The 17,400-nt window shown below is 51.2% G+C and overlaps 1 protein-coding gene and 1 pseudogene across 40 annotated transcripts in view; both read left to right on the top strand.

Moving 5' to 3' along the window:
• DMTN (dematin actin binding protein) overlaps positions 1–13,479 on the top strand; it is a 34,594-nt gene extending 21,115 nt beyond the window's left edge. For 39 of the 40 annotated variants that reach the window (XM_074000425.1, XM_074000434.1, XM_074000440.1 and 36 more), the window contains 7 exons: positions 44–143; positions 499–555; positions 800–952; positions 3,055–3,179; positions 4,432–4,537; positions 11,152–11,216; positions 11,385–11,843. In XM_074000425.1, the coding sequence (XP_073856526.1) occupies positions 44–143; positions 499–555; positions 800–952; positions 3,055–3,179; positions 4,432–4,537; positions 11,152–11,216; positions 11,385–11,549 (771 nt within the window). In that variant the 3' untranslated portion in view covers positions 11,550–11,843. Of the gene's footprint in view, positions 1–43; positions 144–498; positions 556–799; positions 953–3,054; positions 3,180–4,431; positions 4,538–11,151; positions 11,217–11,384; positions 11,844–12,085; positions 12,167–12,317 lie in introns of those variants that run through there. The other variant, XM_074000463.1, reaches the window with a different exon arrangement.
• Positions 12,431–13,479, top strand: LOC141407490 (uncharacterized; annotated as a pseudogene).
• Positions 13,480–17,400: the final 3,921 nt, after the last annotated feature.

Below are 17,400 nucleotides of genomic sequence, written 5' to 3' on the forward strand. Positions count from 1 at the left end.
GAGGGGGTTGGGGGGCCTGGAGCCACACGCTTCTGCTCTGCAGGTGTGGGCGGACAGCCGATCGCCTGGAATCATCTCTCAGGCTTCAGCCCCCAGAACCACTGGAACTCCCCGGACCAGCCTGCCCCATTTCCACCACCCTGGTAGGTCTTCTCGGCATGACCGCATTGGTTCCTAAGACTTTCTCCATCAGGAACCCCAGTGCCCTTACATTCAGTCCCCCACTCTCTGGGGTATATGCTCGCCTCAGACCTAAGTAGACCCCAGGAGGCCAGGACCCCTCCCGAAGATGGGAGACCTGTCACTTTTTCTCTCTCCCCCAGCCAGAAAAGTGTAAAAAGTCCCAAACCCCCGAGGGACAGTGCCAGGAATGCCAGCCCTGTCTTGGCTCTTGACAGGGGCCATGAGTTCCCCACCTTGTCCATCGTCTCCATTCTCCTGGCCCCAGCCTCCCTGCCATCAGCATGTTCTCCTCCTCATCTCTTCTTCCTCCCACAGAGACCTCCCGCCCAGATTCCAACATCTATAAGAAGCCACCCATCTATAAGCAGAGAGGTGAGGGTGCCCCTGGCTCACCAGAGCCCGCTTCCGGCTGCTTGCTGGGAGGCCGTGCCCTGGGGCTGGGGGCTGGCTGGAGGGGGACCGGAGGATAGCAGGTCACGGCAGCACGTGTGCCCTGTGCTCAGTGTGTACACTGCTTTTACCTGCAGGACCTCACAGGTGTGAAGAGGGAGGGGTGAGGGTAGCCAAGTTGGCCTCGGGCAGGGCACACCTGGCTGACCCTGGTCTTTGTCTGCAGAGTCCGTGGGAGGCAGCCCTCAGACCAAGCACCTCATCGAGGATCTCATCATCGAGTCATCCAAGTTCCCTGCAGCCCAGCCCCCGGACCCCAACCAGCCAGCCAAAATTGAAACTGACTACTGGCCGTGCCCCCCGTCTCTGGCTGTCGTGGGTAGGAGAGATGGGGAGAGGGGAATGGGAGGTCTGGGACTCCCTCCCCTTGGCTCCTGCCGAACCCACTCCCACCCCTGCCCTATGGTGTCTTCTGGGCTTCTTCCCACCTTCATGAGCCCCCAGGCTCGTTGCTCACCCACTCTTGTGTTCCCATAGCGCCTGATGCGAGTGACCCTCTTTATTGGTTATTCATTTACTTCCCATTCATTTATTTAGTGACTCAACAGACATGTATCAAACTTTTTCTGCATCCCAGGCTCTGTGATGGGAGCTCTGGGAAACAGACAGATAAATCATAGATGGTTTGGTCCCCAGTGAATTTTATTTTAATTTTTATTTGTATACATTTATGGGGTACAAGTGTAATTGGTTACCTGCATGGATTGCACAGTGGTGAAGTCAGGGTTTTTATGGTATTATTATCTGAATAGTGCACGTTGTATCCATTAAGCAATTTCCCATCACCACCCCCCACACCCTTCCGAGTCACCATGGGCCATCATCCCACTCTCTACATCCAGGCATACACGCTATTTAGCTCCCACTCATGAGTGAGAACATGCAGTCTTTGTCTTTCTGTGTCTTTGTTTGACTTAAGACAATGGCCTCCAGTTCCATTCATGTTGCTGCACCCACTGAATGTCAGTCGTGAGTGTGTATATGTGTGTGTTGCCTACCCAGACTCATGGCAAGGTGAGAAAATGTTACTCTTATTTTACTTTATTTTTATTTTATTTTATTTTTGAGATGGAGTCTCACTCTGTCACCCAGGCTGGAGAAGTGGCACGATCTTGGCTCACGGCAACCGCCACCTCCTGAGTCAAGCATTTTTCCTGCCTCAGCCTCCCAAGTAGCTGGGATTACAGGCATGCACCACCACACCTGGCTAATTTTTTGTATTTTTAGTAGGGACAGGTTTTCATCATGTTGGCCAGGCAGGTCTCGAACTCCTGACCTCAAGTGATCCACCCGCCTCAGTCTTCCAAACTGCTGTGATTATAGGCATAAGCCTCCATGCCTGACTCTATTTTTAAATTTTGAGACAGGGAGTCTTGCTCTGTTGCCCAGGGTAGAGTACAGTGGCACCATCTCAGCTCACTGCAACTTCCACCTCCTGAGTTCAAGTGATTTTCCTGTTTCAGCCTCCCAAGTAGCTAGGATTACAGGTGCCCACCACCACACCTGGCTATTTTTTATATTTTTAATAGAGACGGGATTTCACCATGTTGGCCAGGCTGGTCTCGAACTCCTGACCTCAAATGATCCACCCACCTCGGCCTCCCAAAGTGCTGGAATTACAAGCGTGAGCCACTGTACCAGGCGTTACTTTATTTTTATTTTTAAATATTTATTTATTTATTAAGACGGGGTCTCACTCTGTTGCCCAGGATGGAGTGCAGTAACGCCATCACAGTTCACTGCAGCCTTGAATTACTGGTCTCAAGCAATCCACCTACTTCAGTGTCCCCAGTAGCTGGGACTACAGGCATGCCCTACCACACCAGGCTAATTTTTAAAAATAAATTTCTAGGCCGGGCGCGGTGGCTCAAGCCTGTAATCCCAGCACTTTGGGAGGCCAAGACGGGCGGATCACGAGGTCAGGAGATCGAGACCATCCTGGCGAACACGGTGAAACCCCGTCTCTACTAAAAAATACAAAAAACTAGCCGGGCGAGATGGCGGGCGCCTGTAGTCCCAGTTACTTGGGAGGCTGAGGCAGGAGAATGGCGTAAACCCGGGAGGCGGAGCTTGCAGTGAGCTGAGATCCGGCCACTGCACTCCAGCCCGGGCGACAGAGCGAGACTCCGTCTCAAAAAAAAAAAAAAAAATAAATAAATAAATAAATAAATTTCTATAGAGACTATATTACCCACGCTGTTCTCAAACTCCTGGGCTCAAGCGATCCTCCCACCTCAGCCTCCCAGTGTGTTGGGATTACAGGTGTCAGTCACCTTACCCACCCTACTTTATTTTAAAAAAATAATTTGTAGTGGTCTTATCAAGGTCCAGCCCAGGGCAGTGCCCAGAGGCTGTGCCACATAAATGCACACTGACCCCACGGCGAGTGACTCCCTGCCTGCCTTTGCTTGTGTCTCCTAGAGACAGAATGGAGGAAGCGGAAGGCGTCTCGGAGGAGAGCAGAGGAAGAGGAGGAGGAGGAAGATGACGACTCTGGAGAGGAAATGAAGGCTCTCAGGGAGCGTCAGAGAGAGGAACTCAGTAAGGTAGCATCTCGCCACCCCTCACCCTCTACCCATGTGCAGGAGTCTCGTTCTGTTGCCCAGGCTGGCATGCAGTGGCATTATCTCAGGTCACTACAACCTCTGCTCCCGGGTTCAAGTGATTCTCCTGCCTCAACCTCCTGAGTAGCTGGGATTACGGGTGCGCCACCACCTCACCCAGCTAATTTTTTTTTTTTTTTTAAGTAGAGACAGGGTTTTGTCATGTTGGCCAGGCTGGTCTTGAACTCCTGACCTCAAGTGATCTGCCCACCTCGGCCTCCCAAAGTGCTTGGGTTATAGGCGTGAGCCACTGTGCCCAGCCCACCCTGTGTCTTTTTGTGGACAGAAGTTCTGGCTCCATAGCCAGTCGAAGGGGCTCCTACCCAAAAAGCACACTTTTTGGAACATGTGGGGGAACGTCTTCTTGCCAAGACCCCAGGTTTTTGCTTTTGAAGGGACACCTCAACTTTATGCTGCTTTCTGGGGGACACTACTTGATATTAGGATCAAAAGCACAGAAAAGGATGGTCCCACCAGAGCTGGGCGCTAGCAGCCTGAGTGATCCATGGGAAGAGCAAAAAGGAGAATATGGGCTACGGGCCTCCAGGGGAGGAGGGAGAACCATGGAAAAGCCATTGACAGTGACATGGGCCTGGGCTCTGGGCAGGGTGACCTGGGACAGGGACAGGGAGGCCACCGTGGTAGAGTTCTACCGAGCAGCTCGGACACCTGGCTCTCGAGGGTGGCCAAACCCAATGTGGCCATGTGTCAGTCACGAATGAGAGGCTCCGTGAGCTCCAGAGCACGAACTAGCCACTTGGGAAATGTCCCCAGTCCTGCCGGCGGCATGCCCGACTCTGGACCTTTTGGAGATAAGAAACGAGTATTGGCCCAGCATGGTGGCTCACACCTGTAATCCCAACACTTTGGGAGGCCAAGGCAAGAGGATCGCTTGAGCCCAGGATTTTGAGACCAAGCTGGGCAACATGGTGAAACCCCATCTCTACAAAAAAACAATTAGCTAGCTGGGTGTGGTGGTGCATGCCTGTGGTCCCAGCTCCTCAAGAGGCTGAGGAGGTTGGATTGCTTGAGCCCAGGAGGTCAAGGCTGCAGTGAGCCATGTTTGTGCCACTGAACTCCAGCCTGGGTGACAGAGTGAGACCCTCTCTCAAAAAAAAAAAAAAAAAAGAAAGAAAAAGAAAAGAAAGAAACAAGTGTCTACGTCTTGGCTCCATCTTCCTTTCTCCCTCCTCAGGTTACTTCCAACTTGGGAAAGATGATCTTGAAAGAAGAGATGGAAAAGTCATTGCCAATCCGAAGGAAAACCCGCTCCCTGCCTGACCGGACACCCTTCCATACCTGTGAGTGCTGTGGAGGGGACTCAGAGTCACCTGGCCAGAGATGGAGGCCTGACTCTATGCGTCTGTTGACTTATGACACATACAGGATGCAATCCCTGACCCAAAGTATGGCTGCTCTCCTGGGAGCAAGACTCCCAGTCGTGGAACAATGTCAGATGATAAATGAGAGTATCGGCTAAAGCAGAATTCAGCAAGTCTGGTTTAATTGACAACCATTTATTGAGCGTTTACCATGTGCTAGGTACTGGGCATATAAGCAGGGAAAAAATCTAGTCTTGTCCTCTGGTAGCTTGTGGTCAGCAGGGAAACTGTCATGGAACCTGGGGTTTCGGTGCAGTGTGGCCGGTATTGTGATCAAGGTGTGCAGGGTGCTTTAGGAGCACAACAACAGGGCCTGGGAGGCTAAACTAAGGGGTTTTGTTGTTGCTGTTTGTTGCTTGTTTGTTTTATTGAGACAGGGCCTTGCTCTGTTGCCCAGGCTGGAATACAGTAGTGCAGTCTCAGGTCACTACAACCTCCACTTCTCGGGCTCAAGCAGTCCTCCCACTTCAGCCTTCTGAGTAGCTGGGATTACAGGTGTGCGCCACCATGCCTGGCCAATTTTTAAAATCTTCTGTAGCAACAAAGTCTCACAATGTTGCCCAGACTGGGCTTGAACTTCTGGACTCAAGCAATCATCCTGCCTTGGCCTCCCAAACTGTTGGGATTACAGGTGTGAGTCACCATATCCAGCTTAAACTGAGTCTTGAAGGCTGAGACTCCAAGCAAGCCAGACAAAGTGAGTGGAAGACGGCATCGTAGACATTGGGAATGGTGTGGGAGTGAAATTTGAAACATGAAACCTCTGGCTGGCTGAGCCTCCAGGAGTCTGGAATCACAGAGCACAGAGCACACTGTGGGGCAGTGGGCAGTGAGGCCAAGAGACGGGGAGCGGGGCAGGCTTTGAATGCCGTGGTCCACTATCCAGCACGCTACCCTGGACTTCCTCAGAGCTTGGCGACTGGAGAGGAGAGGGAGAGACCTGAAAACCCAGGAATGGAAGCTGCGAAGACTCTTAAAGCCTAAGAGGGGGCCCGGCATGGTGGCTCACGCCTGTAATCCCAGCACTTTGGGAGGCTGAGGCAGGCGGATAACAAGGTCAGGAGTTCGAGACCAGCCTGACCAACATGGTGAAACCCCATCTCTACTAAAAATACAAAAATTAGCCAGGCATGGTGGCGCATGCCTATAATCCCAGCTACTTAGGCGGCTGAGGCAGGAGAATCACTTGAATCCGAGAGGTGGAGGTTGCAGTGAGCCGAGATCAAGCCACTGCACTCCAGCCGAGGTGACAGAGCGAGACTCCATGTCAAAAAAAAAAAAAAAAAAAAAAAAAAAAAAAAAAAAGCCTAACAGGAAACCACATAGTGTCACTTCTGCATTGTAGCTGCCAAAGCCAGTCACTGGCCGCCTAGACTCAAGGGGAGGGGAGCTAGACTCTCCTTCTCCTTCTCCTTCTCCTTCTCCTCCTTCTTCTTCTACTTCCTTTTTTTTTCTTCTTTTTTTTGGCAGGGTCTCGCTTTGTTGCCCAGGCTGGAGTGCAGTGGCACCATCTTGGCTGACTGCAATCTCTATCTTCTGGGCTTGAGTGATCCTCCTGCCTTGGCCTTCTGAGTAGCTGGGACTACAGGTGCATGCCACCATGCCCAGCTAATTTTTTTTTTTTTTTTTTTTGAGACAGAGTCTCACTGTCGCCCAGGCTGGAGTGCAGTGCTTGGCTCACTGCAACCACTGTCTCCCTGGTTCAAGCAATTCTCCTGCCCCAGCCTCTCGAGTACCTGGGACTACAGGCACACACCACCATGCCCAGATAATTTTTGTATTTTTAGTAGAGATGGGTTTTCGCCATGTTGGCCAGGCTGCTTTCAAACTCCTGACCTCAGGCGATCCACCCGCCTTGGCCTCCCAAAGTGTTGGGATTACAGGCGTGAGCACGTCTGGCCTAATTTTGGTATTTTTAGTAGAGATGGGTTTTCATCATGTTGCCCAGGCTGGTCTTGAACTCCCGGGCTCAAGCAATCCTCCTACCTCGGCCTCCCAAAGTGCTGGGATTACAGGCGTGAGCCACTGCGCCCAGCCAAGACTGTAATTCTTGATGACAGGCACCGCAAGGTCTGATTGCAGAAAGCATGAAAGATGGGAGGCAACGGTACAGGCCATCTTTGGAAACAATCTACCGCACTCTCCAATAGTCTGGATAAGGGCTAAAAACAGATGTGGGTCCAGAGACGAGGGAATGGATTTGAGAATATATAAACAACTGAATCTGCTGGGTTGAATCCAGTGGCTCATCGGACGTGGGAGGTGCGAGAGGGAGGAGTTGAGGTTTTTGTCTTGGGTGCTAGGTGATGGCCAACTTGGAACTGAGATAATAAGAGAGGCGGAGTTTCAGGGCAAGATGAGAGACTGGTTTTGGACATGTGGGGTTTGAAGTGCCCCGTGTAGAGCACCTTCAGCTTGCTTATATGTGGCGGGAAAATAGTGAGGAGAAAGTGAGATTGTACAGAGAGAGAAGGGAAGGGTGCCTAAGGCTTCCGTTAGAGGTCCAGTCGGGGCTCACGCCTGTAATCCCAGCACTTTGGAAGGCTGAGGTGAGAGGACTGTTTCAAGTCAGGAATTTGAGATCAGCCTCGGCAACATAGTGAGACCCTGTCTCTACAAAAACTAGAAAAATTAGTTGGGAGTGGTGGCGTGTGCCTGTAGTCTCAGCTAGTTGGGTGGCTGAGATGGGAGCTATGATCGTGTCACTGCAATCCAGCCTGGGTGACAGAGTGAGACCCTGTCTCTAATTTTATATATATATATATATATATATATATATATATATATATATATATATATATATATATAGGCTGGTTATATATATATATATATAGGCTGGTTTGAGGGCTGGTTGAGATCGAGCCCCAGAATGTGAGGGAGGCTGGCCTTGAAAGGCCTCCCCTGGGGGTTGGGAACTTGGATCCAGGGGCAGGCCAGATGAGAAGCTGAGGTTGTCTGCTGAGCATTAGTGGGTGAGACTTCGTGAGAATGGCGAGGGTTTGGAACTGCCGTGGAGGGGAGGAGAAATGTGCGAGGCTTGGCCTTTGTAGTGATGCTCATCTACATTGTGTGGGCTGTATGTCCACAGCTGGGGGCAGGATGGGAGCTGCTGGGTTGACCCTGGCTTAGCGTTTTGTAAGGATAGGTGCTGAGGGGCCAGGCTGCACCGTGGAGGAGCCGATGAAAGTGGTTACTGTGCCCAGCTACAGGGCCCAAGCGGAGAAGGTAATGACAGAAGGTGGGCGGTGGAGGAGGTAGGAGGTGAATGAAGAAACTAGAGGTCTCCATGAGGTTGGCGGGCTGGGTGGTGGGGATGGAGCTGAGCCAAAGCCACAAAGTGAATGGTCCAAGCTTACAGTTTCTAGGCATCGTGGTTCGGCTGATGACAAGATCCTGAGTGTGATCCTTTGAAAGGGTTGTCTCACGTGGAGCAGAGGTGAAAACCACTGAAACTGGGGAATTCAAGGACCTCAAGGTTAATATGTGGTTAGGACATCTGAGTGTTCCCCAGAGCTCTCAGGATGCTGTCTCCGTGGGTGGGAAGAGCTACAGAAGTTTATTAGAGAATGTGGAATAAAGAGTTAAGGCCTGAAGAATGATGTGGACAGAGGATGTGTGAAGGTTGGATTCAGTGTCAGTGTTCTGCCAGAATCTTCTATTCAGCCCAGGTTAGCTCTTTAACTTCCATTTCGGCCTTGTGAAGTTGAATAGCTAGATGCTTACCTCGGGATCATCTTTGGCGTCCCTGAACTTGCGGGTGATTAATGATCACATGACTCTGTAGGTTACTGTCATATTAAAACAACCTGAATTCAAGAATCATGAACAGGCATGTCATTCTGATTTAATGGTGACACTGGAATAGTCGCTGTGGAACACACGTAAGCATTTTATGATAGAAGTAATTTGGAGGGGAGAATCTTCGTGTAGGGTTTGAAGGTTGAAATTCTATCAGTCGGTTGAATAAATGTATACTTATTATTGTAAGAGTGAAATGCTTCTGTAGTGAATGGTGATTGTGAAAGCTATTTTCTAAATAAAAATAAGTGTTAGGGGAAAAAAATGAGGTTTTGTTCTCAATAATTGAACCCTTCCAAGCCACAGATTTCGTAAGAATATTTTAAGAAAAGGCTGGGTGCTGTGGCTCACGCCTGTAATCCCAGCACTTTGGGAGGCCGAGACAGGTGGATAACCTGAGGTCAGGAGTTCAAGAGCAACGTGGACAACATGGTGAAACCCTGTCTCTAACAAAAATACACAAATTAGGGGGGCATGGTGGCATGTGCCTGTAATCCCAGCTATTTGGGAAGCTGAGGCAGGAGAATCACTTGAGCCTGGGAGGCAGAGGTTGCGGTGAGCCGAGACTGTACCACTGCACTCCAGCCTGGGCAACAGAGCGAGACTCCATATAAAAAATATATATATGTGTGTGTGTGTGTGTGTATACATGTATATTTATATATATACATATATATACATTTATATGTACATATATTTATATATGTGTATATATATTTATATATGTGTATATATTTTAAGATAGTTCCTCATAGTTTTGAATCTATGGAGGTTAACTATTTATACAGAAATGCTTGTGGAAACAGTTGGTATAGATGCCAGCCATTTCTAGCAATTGGAGGTGAAGGCATTTTGAGATCACATCGAGCTGAGGATCTTAGGTACAAAGTTATTTCTAGGAAAACATTACTGGAAACAAATTTTCTTGAATTACAATTTGCAATACTTGAAAACTGAGAGATCCTATTAAATGTGCAAGTTGAGACTGAGGTCCAGTAATGCTGACATGAAGTTGTTGACTGCTGGTACAAACCCCAGTGACAGTACTGAGAACATGACTCTTTCTGTAGGATAATGTCAGACTTTTTTTGTTGTTGTTGTTTTTGAGATGGAGTCTCGCTCTGTCACCCAGGCTGGAGTGCAGTGGCCGGATCTCAGCTCACTGCAAGCTCCGCCTCCTGGGTTTACGCCATTCTCCTGCCTCAGCCTCCCGTGTAGCTGGGACTACAGGCGCCTGCCACCTCGCCTGGCTAGTTTTTTGTATTTTTTAGTAGAGATGGGGTTTCACCTTGTTAGCCGGGATGGTCTCGATCTCCTGACCTCGTGATCCGCCCGTCTTGGCCTCCCAAAGTGCTGGGATTACAGGCTTGAGCCACCGCGCCCGGCCAGACTTTTTTTTTTTTTTTTTTTTTTTTGTCTGTTTCTGTTTTTGTTTTTTTGAGATGGAGTCTCGCCCTGTCGCCCCAGGCTGGAGTGCAGTGGCATGATCTTGGCTCACTGCAAGCTCCGCCTCCCAGGTTCACGCCATTCTCCTGCTCAGAGTAGTTGGGACTACAGGCGCTTGCCACCATACCTGGCTAATTTGTTTTTGTATTTTTAGTAGAGACAGGATTTCACCGTGTTAGCCAGGATGGTCTCGATCTCCTGACCTCATGATCCACCCACATTGGCTTCCCAAAGTGCCGGGATTACAGGTGTGAGCCACAGAGCCCGGCATAATGTCAGACTTTTAAAATTTACTTAGTTGGCTCACGCCTGTAATCTCAGCACTTTGGGAAGCCAAGGTGGGAGGATTGCTTGAGCCCAGGAGTTCAAGACCAGCCTGGGTACCATAGTGAGGCCTGGTTTCTACAAAAAAAAAAAATTAGCTGGGTTTGATGGTGTATGCCCCAAGTCCCAGCTACTGAGGAGGCTGAGATGGGAGAATCACTTGAGCCTGGGAGGTTGAGGCTACAGTTAAGCTATAATCACACCACTGTACTTCAGCCTGGGTGACAGACTGAGACCCTATCTCAAAAACAAATAAATAAACAAATACGAGTACTAGCTGAGCAGGTGGCCCGTGCCTGTAGCCCCAGTACTAGGGAGGCAAAGGCAGGAGGATCACTTGAGTCCAGGAGTTCAGGTTCAGCCTGGGCAACATAATGAGACCCTATCTCTATCAAAAATTTTTGGCCAGGTGCAGTGTATTTTTTCAAAGAGACAGGGTTTCTCCATGTTGGTTAGGGTGGTCTTGAACTCCCAGCCTCAGGTGATCTGCCCACCTTGGCCTCCCAAAGTGCTGGGATTATAGGCATGAGCCACCATGCCTGGCCAAAAAATATATATATATATATTTTAGATTTGATTACTAACATTGTTAATAATATTATAATAATGTAATTATTGTGATTCAATTTTAGATTTCTTTGTGTATCCCAGAGGTTCATTTTCTGATGTGAGCCTTGGCTCCGGCTGACTCAATTTTCACATCAGGCATTGGGCCCAATTGTATATTTGGGCCACTTCTAGTTGGAGAGAAGAGGGATGGTGGTAGAGACAACTGAGAATCGCGGGCACTGTATTGCTTGCTGAGGGTGACCAGTCGGAGCTGGGAGCTAGCAGAAGCCTGCCAGGTTCCCTCCAGCGTGACCCCTTCTGCCCTGCCCCAGGTGTGGAAGGCCCGTGAGGGAGCTCTCTCAGAAAGGGCTGTCAGGGCCAAAGGAACTGAACCAGGACCTTTTGCTCTCTTCCAGCCTTGCACCAGGGAACGTCTAAATCTTCCTCTCTCCCCGCCTACGGCAGGACCACCCTGAGCCGGGTAAGGCCTCGGGACTGGAGATACAGACTATGTGGGAGGGGCGTGCCTATGGGGGTGCTGAGAGACTGAGCCACTTGGGTACCCTCAGGGAGCGGGGAGGCCCCCAAAGTGAAGGGGACCAAAGGCGAATATCCCCAACTGCCTCTGATTCCTTTGTGTCCTTTCTAGTTACAGTCCACAGAGTTCAGCCCATCAGGGAGTGAGACTGGAAGCCCAGGTGAGAAGTGGGCCCTGGTGCCGGCATCTGGGGAAGGGACTTACGCAGGTCCCTGGGCATCCGGGGTCTGGGCTCTGGGCAGGGGTCTGGTGAGGTCAGATGTGTTGGCCTGCTGACCTCAGAGCTGCCTCTGAACCATACCCCTTCTCTCCCACAGGCCTGCAGGTGAGTGCCTCCTGGAGGGGAACAGGCGGAGCACCAGGAGCCGGGTCCTGGTGCCTGGAAGTGTCAGGGGAAGGGGGGTGTGGGGCCACAGAGTTGCCCGGTGAAGAAGAAGAAGTCGGGGTAAGGCTGGGAAGGTCTCCCTGCCCCACTCTGGCTCACTGCGGCTTTGGTCTCCCCAGAACGGAGAGGGCCAGAGGGGGAGGATGGACCGGGGGAACTCCCTGCCCTGTGTGCTGGAGCAGAAGGTGAGGGGCAGGGGACCCAAGCGCCTATAGCGGGGCGGGAGGCTGGGGAGATGCCAGGCAAGTGGAATGCGCTGCGGGGTCTTCCTGGTGTCGAAGATGGGAGGGATGGCAGGGAAGTTGGGGGAGACAGAGGGCAAGATGGCATGAACCCCAGTGGCCTCTGCAGGTTGATGTGGGGGGCCTAGGGAGTCAAAGGACAGGACATTCTATGAACCTAAGATTGCCCCTCCCCCCACTCCCAGATCTATCCCTACGAAATGCTAGTGGTGACCAACAAGGGGCGAACCAAGCTGCCACCAGGGGTGGATCGGATGCGGCTTGAGGTAGGCAAGGAAGATGCCCTGGATGGGTGCGGGGCTGTCCACGGGCACTCTACTGCCTGGGAGAACACCCGGGGCCTCTTTGAGTGAGTGTCCCCTAGGTCACTGGGCACAGCCCCCACCCCACGCTGAGCTGCCCGATTCCCCCACGCAGAGGCATCTGTCTGCCGAGGACTTCTCAAGGGTATTTGCCATGTCCCCCGAAGAGTTTGGCAAGCTGGCTCTGTGGAAGCGGAATGAGCTCAAGAAGAAGGCCTCTCTGTTCTGATGGCCCCCACCTGCTCCGGGACGGCCCCCTTGCCCCTGCTGCTTCAGGGCTCTTCCCCGGCGGGTTGGGAGGGGCAGGAGGTGGCGTGGAAGTAGGGTGGGCTCCTTTCCTCAGGTAGAGGGGGGGCCAAGACCTCTGCAATCCCGGGCAGTGAGCTACGGACTTTCTTCCCCCTCACAAGCCTGGGGCCCTCCTGCTCTCGTCCCTGACCCTCCCTGCACAGGGCAAAGCCAGTCGGGGTTCCGGCACACAGAGTTCATGTTTGCACCATCTCCCCGCCCCTCACCCCAGAGGGTGAGGAGGAATGAGGGGCATTGGTGGTTAGGCCTGTTGGCTGTCTTGAACAGCTGGAGGGAAGATGCAGGGGTGGGAAGCGGCCAGGCAGAAAGAGCTCCAGGCCCACCCATCCCTCCCACACTCACTCCTGACAGCTTTCCCGCACTGCAGCCTCCTGCTCCTCTGATTCTAGTGGGAACAGGCCCCAGCTCAGCCTCCGGCAGGGAGGTCGCCTCCCAATTTCAGCTTGCCCTGACCTCTGCTCGCAACCCCCGAGCTTCAAAGCCTCTTGCTCCAGCCCTGCGGCTTCCCCAGAAGCCTGGGCTGAGGGTGGAGATGCCGCCTACACATGACCCTGGCCCTCCACCTGCCTCCGGGCCACGAAATGGGAATTCCAGCACCAAGCCAGGCACCGGGCAGAAGCTGGGCCTTCCGCCTCCCTTGGATGGGGTCAAGAGGCCAGGCCTGGCACATTTTGGAGTGTCCTGGCTACCAGCTCTCACCCACACCCACGCACCCCCCACACACTATGCTCTCTCAAGAATGTAATTTATTGGGGCCCCCCCAGCTGCTTTCCTCACCTGCCCCTGCCCTACCTTACACCCCCAGCTTGACTTCTTTCCAGTCCACGTGTGTATATAATGATATCTATATTTTTGCCCAGGTCTGGGTATTGCTTCTGCCCAGACCCTGACATCCCTTTCCACTGTGTGTGTGACCATGCTGGGGGAGGGGACTCTGCTTGGAATTAAAAGGTCGCATTGGGTCCCTACATCTGTCTTTTCCTTATGAGCCACCAGACCTGGGTGAACGAGACAAGCCATATCAGGTGGAGGGAAGCCCTGGGAGTCAGGGTTCCAACGCAGGGGCCACCTAGGGCTGGAGGGGTGGAGACGCAGTCCCTCAGTACTCTTCCTCCAAGCCCAGGCCCAGAAGCAGGGGCCGTCTAGACGGACCTGTCTGCCTCTCCTTCAGGGACTCTGTGATAGGGGCAGGAGCCCTTGAGTTTGGGGCCAGAGGGAACTCACACCTCAGGGAGGGGCCTGGTAGAGAACTGGCTGGGAGGAAAGACTGCCCTAGCCCTCCACCAAATCCCGACGTGCTTGCGTTGGTGGCCAAGCTCAACATCGGACATGGTTGTCCCTCCCAAGGGGCAGGGTGCTCATGGTTCAATGGGGAGGCCAAACACAGAAAAGGTCAGCAGATGTGAATGTGTGGTGAGCTGATCCCCAAGAGTCAGGCAGGGGCAACTAAGGAATGGAGAAATGGCAGTTGGAGGACGAGTCAAGTGGAGGCCAAGGGAGGAAGACGGGAATCTGGTCTAGGTTGACTTGGCAAGGACTCCCAAGGGGAATAGACAGGGAATTGCATGTTGCGGTGGGGGGGGGGGTGCAGAGGTGCTGCAGATCTGACGGACGGAAAGACCAGAAAGAGGACTGCCTGCAGGTGTGGGTGCTTATGTGGAGAGGGGCCGCCCCCACCTGGCTGGAGCAGAACCATGTGTGGGCACATGAAGAAGCAGTAAGAGGGACCAGGTGAGTTGGAGGGTACGCAACTTGTGAACCTGAGACTGGAGCTGGGGCCTGGCCTGAGTCCCCTAGTTGAGTCCCTAGCCCCTGCGGCTGAAATAAGCAAAGTGGATAAGAATCCCTCAAATGTGAATGATTATTTTACATTGTAGGAGTTCTGTTGCATCCACAACATCATTTTATCCCTTCAGCAAACCTATGAGGTCAACAGGACAGATCACTGTCATCTTCTTAGCAAACGAGAAAATGTTGGGACAGAGACATTTCCTCTGAAGCCCAGCACGGCAGGAAACCAACGAGTGGAGAACGGAGACAGCATTCAGGTTTCCAGGACTTTCCCAATAGGTACTGTTGTCTGTGAAGGAGAAGCAGAGGAGGGCAGACTAGGAGGGGCAGAAAGAGAGAAATGGTTTCTGCACACATACCCAATACTAGGCATTCAGAAACTGCTGGGGGGCTTACCCTGCTCTGAGCATGGGGAACACAGCAGTGACCAGGCTGGCATGCCCCTTGTCCACAAAGAGCTCCCAGGCTGTTTGGGAAAATGTCGAGGTCATTGAACCCTAAGGGGTGCTGGAGACAGGGTTTGGGAACCGTATATAATAGGGGCAGGTTTGAACCTAGGTCCTAAAGGATTTTCAGTTCATGAGAATTTAGAGCATATATATGATGGGATACTACTTAGCCATAAAAAGGAATGAATTAATGGTATTCGTAGCAACATGGATCAGATTGGAGACTATTATTCTAAGTGAAGTAACTCAGGAATGGAAAACCAAACATCATATGTTCTCATAAGTGGGAGCTAAGTTATGAGAATTCAAAGGCATAAGAATGTCACAAAGGACCAGGCACAGTGGCTCACACCTGTAATCCTAGCACTTTCGGAGGCCAACACGGGAGGATTGCCTAGGCTCAGAAGTTCGAGACCAGCCTGGGCAACATGGCGAAACCCCGTCTCTACTAAAAATACAAAAAATTAACTAGGCGTGGTGGCACACGCTGTAATCCGAGCTACTGAGGAGGCTGAGGCACGAGAATCGCTTGAACCTGGGAGGCGGAGGTTGCAGTGGGCCGAGATCATGCCACTGCACTCCAGCCTGGGCGACAGAGCAAGACTCTGTCACAAAAAACAAACCAAAAACCCACGATGGACTCTGGGGACTCAGGCGGAAAGGGTGGGAAAGGGTCGAGGGATAAAAGACTACAAATTGGGTACAGTGTATACTGCTCGGGTGATGGGTGCACCAAAATCTCACAAATCATCACTGAAGAACTTACTCATGTAACCAAACACCACCTGTTCTCCAATAACCTATGAGAAAAAAAAAAAAAAAAGGCTAGGCGCGGTGGCTCACGCCTGTAATCCCAGCACTTTGGGAAGCCAAGGCAGGTGGATCCCCTGAGGGTCAGGAGTTTGAGGCCAGCCTGGCCAACGTGGTGAAAACCCATCTCTACTAAAAAAAAACAAAACAAACAACAAAAAAACTTAGAGCAGCTCAGAGTGGAGCTCTCTGTCCCTAAAACAAAGCCTTAGGAAGTGCCTCTCAGTGCCTCCTCCCCACAACACACACATAAATAAAAAATAAAAAAATTAAAGTGTGAGCAAATTCTTTCACATTGAGAGTCATTGACTATATGGCTTTTTTTTTTTTTTTGAGACGGAGTTTCTCTCTTGTCACCCAGGCTGCAGTGACAATTAATACTAATTAATACAATGCTAATTAATACAAGCTAAGTGCTAATTAATACAAAAAATTAGCCGGGCGTGGTGGCAGGCACCTGTAGTCCTACCTACTTGTGAGGCTGAGGCAGGAGAATGGCATGAACCCGGGAGGCGGAGCTTGCAGTGAGCTGAGATCGCACCACTGCACTCCAGCCTGGGTGACAGTGCGAGACTCCGTCTCAAAAAAAAAAAAAAAAACAAAACATAAAACACAGTTTACCATGAAATCGTCTTCAAGTCTTCATTTAAGCTAATAGGAGAGGCTTCATTCAAAGATCTTCCCCTAAATGGGCTAACCTGACATCCAAATTTAATAAAATTTAATAAAATTCACGGTCTCTGATACTTCTGGAATATAACACATGTAGTGTGTACACTGACTTTATTAGAGTTTTAAAAATAACATTTAAAAAGTTAAGTCGAATAAAAGGTTATGCACTCCTGATGTACTTTCATTATCCCCTAGAGTCCTCTGAGACATGCTGAAGGGAAGCAAGCTGATTTGATCTATCCAGCCTGTGTCCTTTACCTGTGAGGAGGTGGGCCTAGAAATCTGCAGAGACTGGACTGGAACTCTCACCTGTCAGAGAACTGAGGTCCCAATCAATTCTCACTCGGCCTGGACTTGGCCGAACCCTGGCCCTCCCTAGGGCCTGAGGCCCAGACCCTGGCCACCCTGGCTCAGAGTCTGGACTGCAGGCTCCACACCACAGCACAGAGCCCACTCTGGGCAGGCCAGCATTTCCTGTGCCTCAGCCCCACTGGGGAATGGGTCCTAAAAGGTGAGGCGGGTCCTGTGAAGCCGGAGACCCCAAAACTCTAGGTTCTATAATTCTGACAGGGGCTATTCTTCCTTCCCGAGGGAAACTGAGTCCTTTCCCTTTCGTCATATGTCAGTGATTAGCAGAGACACTATTTTTTTGTGTTTGTGTTTATTTTAGAGACACTATCTTGCTGTCACCCAGTCTGGACTGCAGTGGCACGATCATAGCTCATTGCAGCCTCGAACTCCTGGGTTCAAGTGATCCTCCTCCCACCTCAGCCTCCCAAGTAGCTTGAACTACAGGCGTATACCACCACACCTTGCTAATTTTTTTTTTTTTTTTTTGTCGAGACAGGATCTTGCTATGTTGCCCAGGCTGGTCAATAGTCTTGGCCTCCTAAAGTGCTAGCATTTCAGGCTTGAGCCACCACACTTAGCTGCAGAAACTTCCCTTTTTTTTTTTTTTTTTTAGACGGGGTCTCACTCTGTTGCCTGGGCTGGAGTGCAGTGGCATGATCTGGGCTCACTGCAACCTCCGCCTCCCGGGTTCAAGTGATTCTTCCACCTTAGCTTCCCAAGTAGCTGAGACTACAGGTACTTACCACCACGCCTGGCTAATTTTCTGTATTTTTAGTAGAGACAGGTTTCACCATATTGGCCAGGCTGGTCTCAAAC

This window comes from Macaca fascicularis, chromosome 8 (genome assembly GCF_037993035.2).
Source record: "Macaca fascicularis isolate 582-1 chromosome 8, T2T-MFA8v1.1".
Classification (NCBI taxonomy): Eukaryota; Metazoa; Chordata; class Mammalia; order Primates; family Cercopithecidae; genus Macaca; species Macaca fascicularis.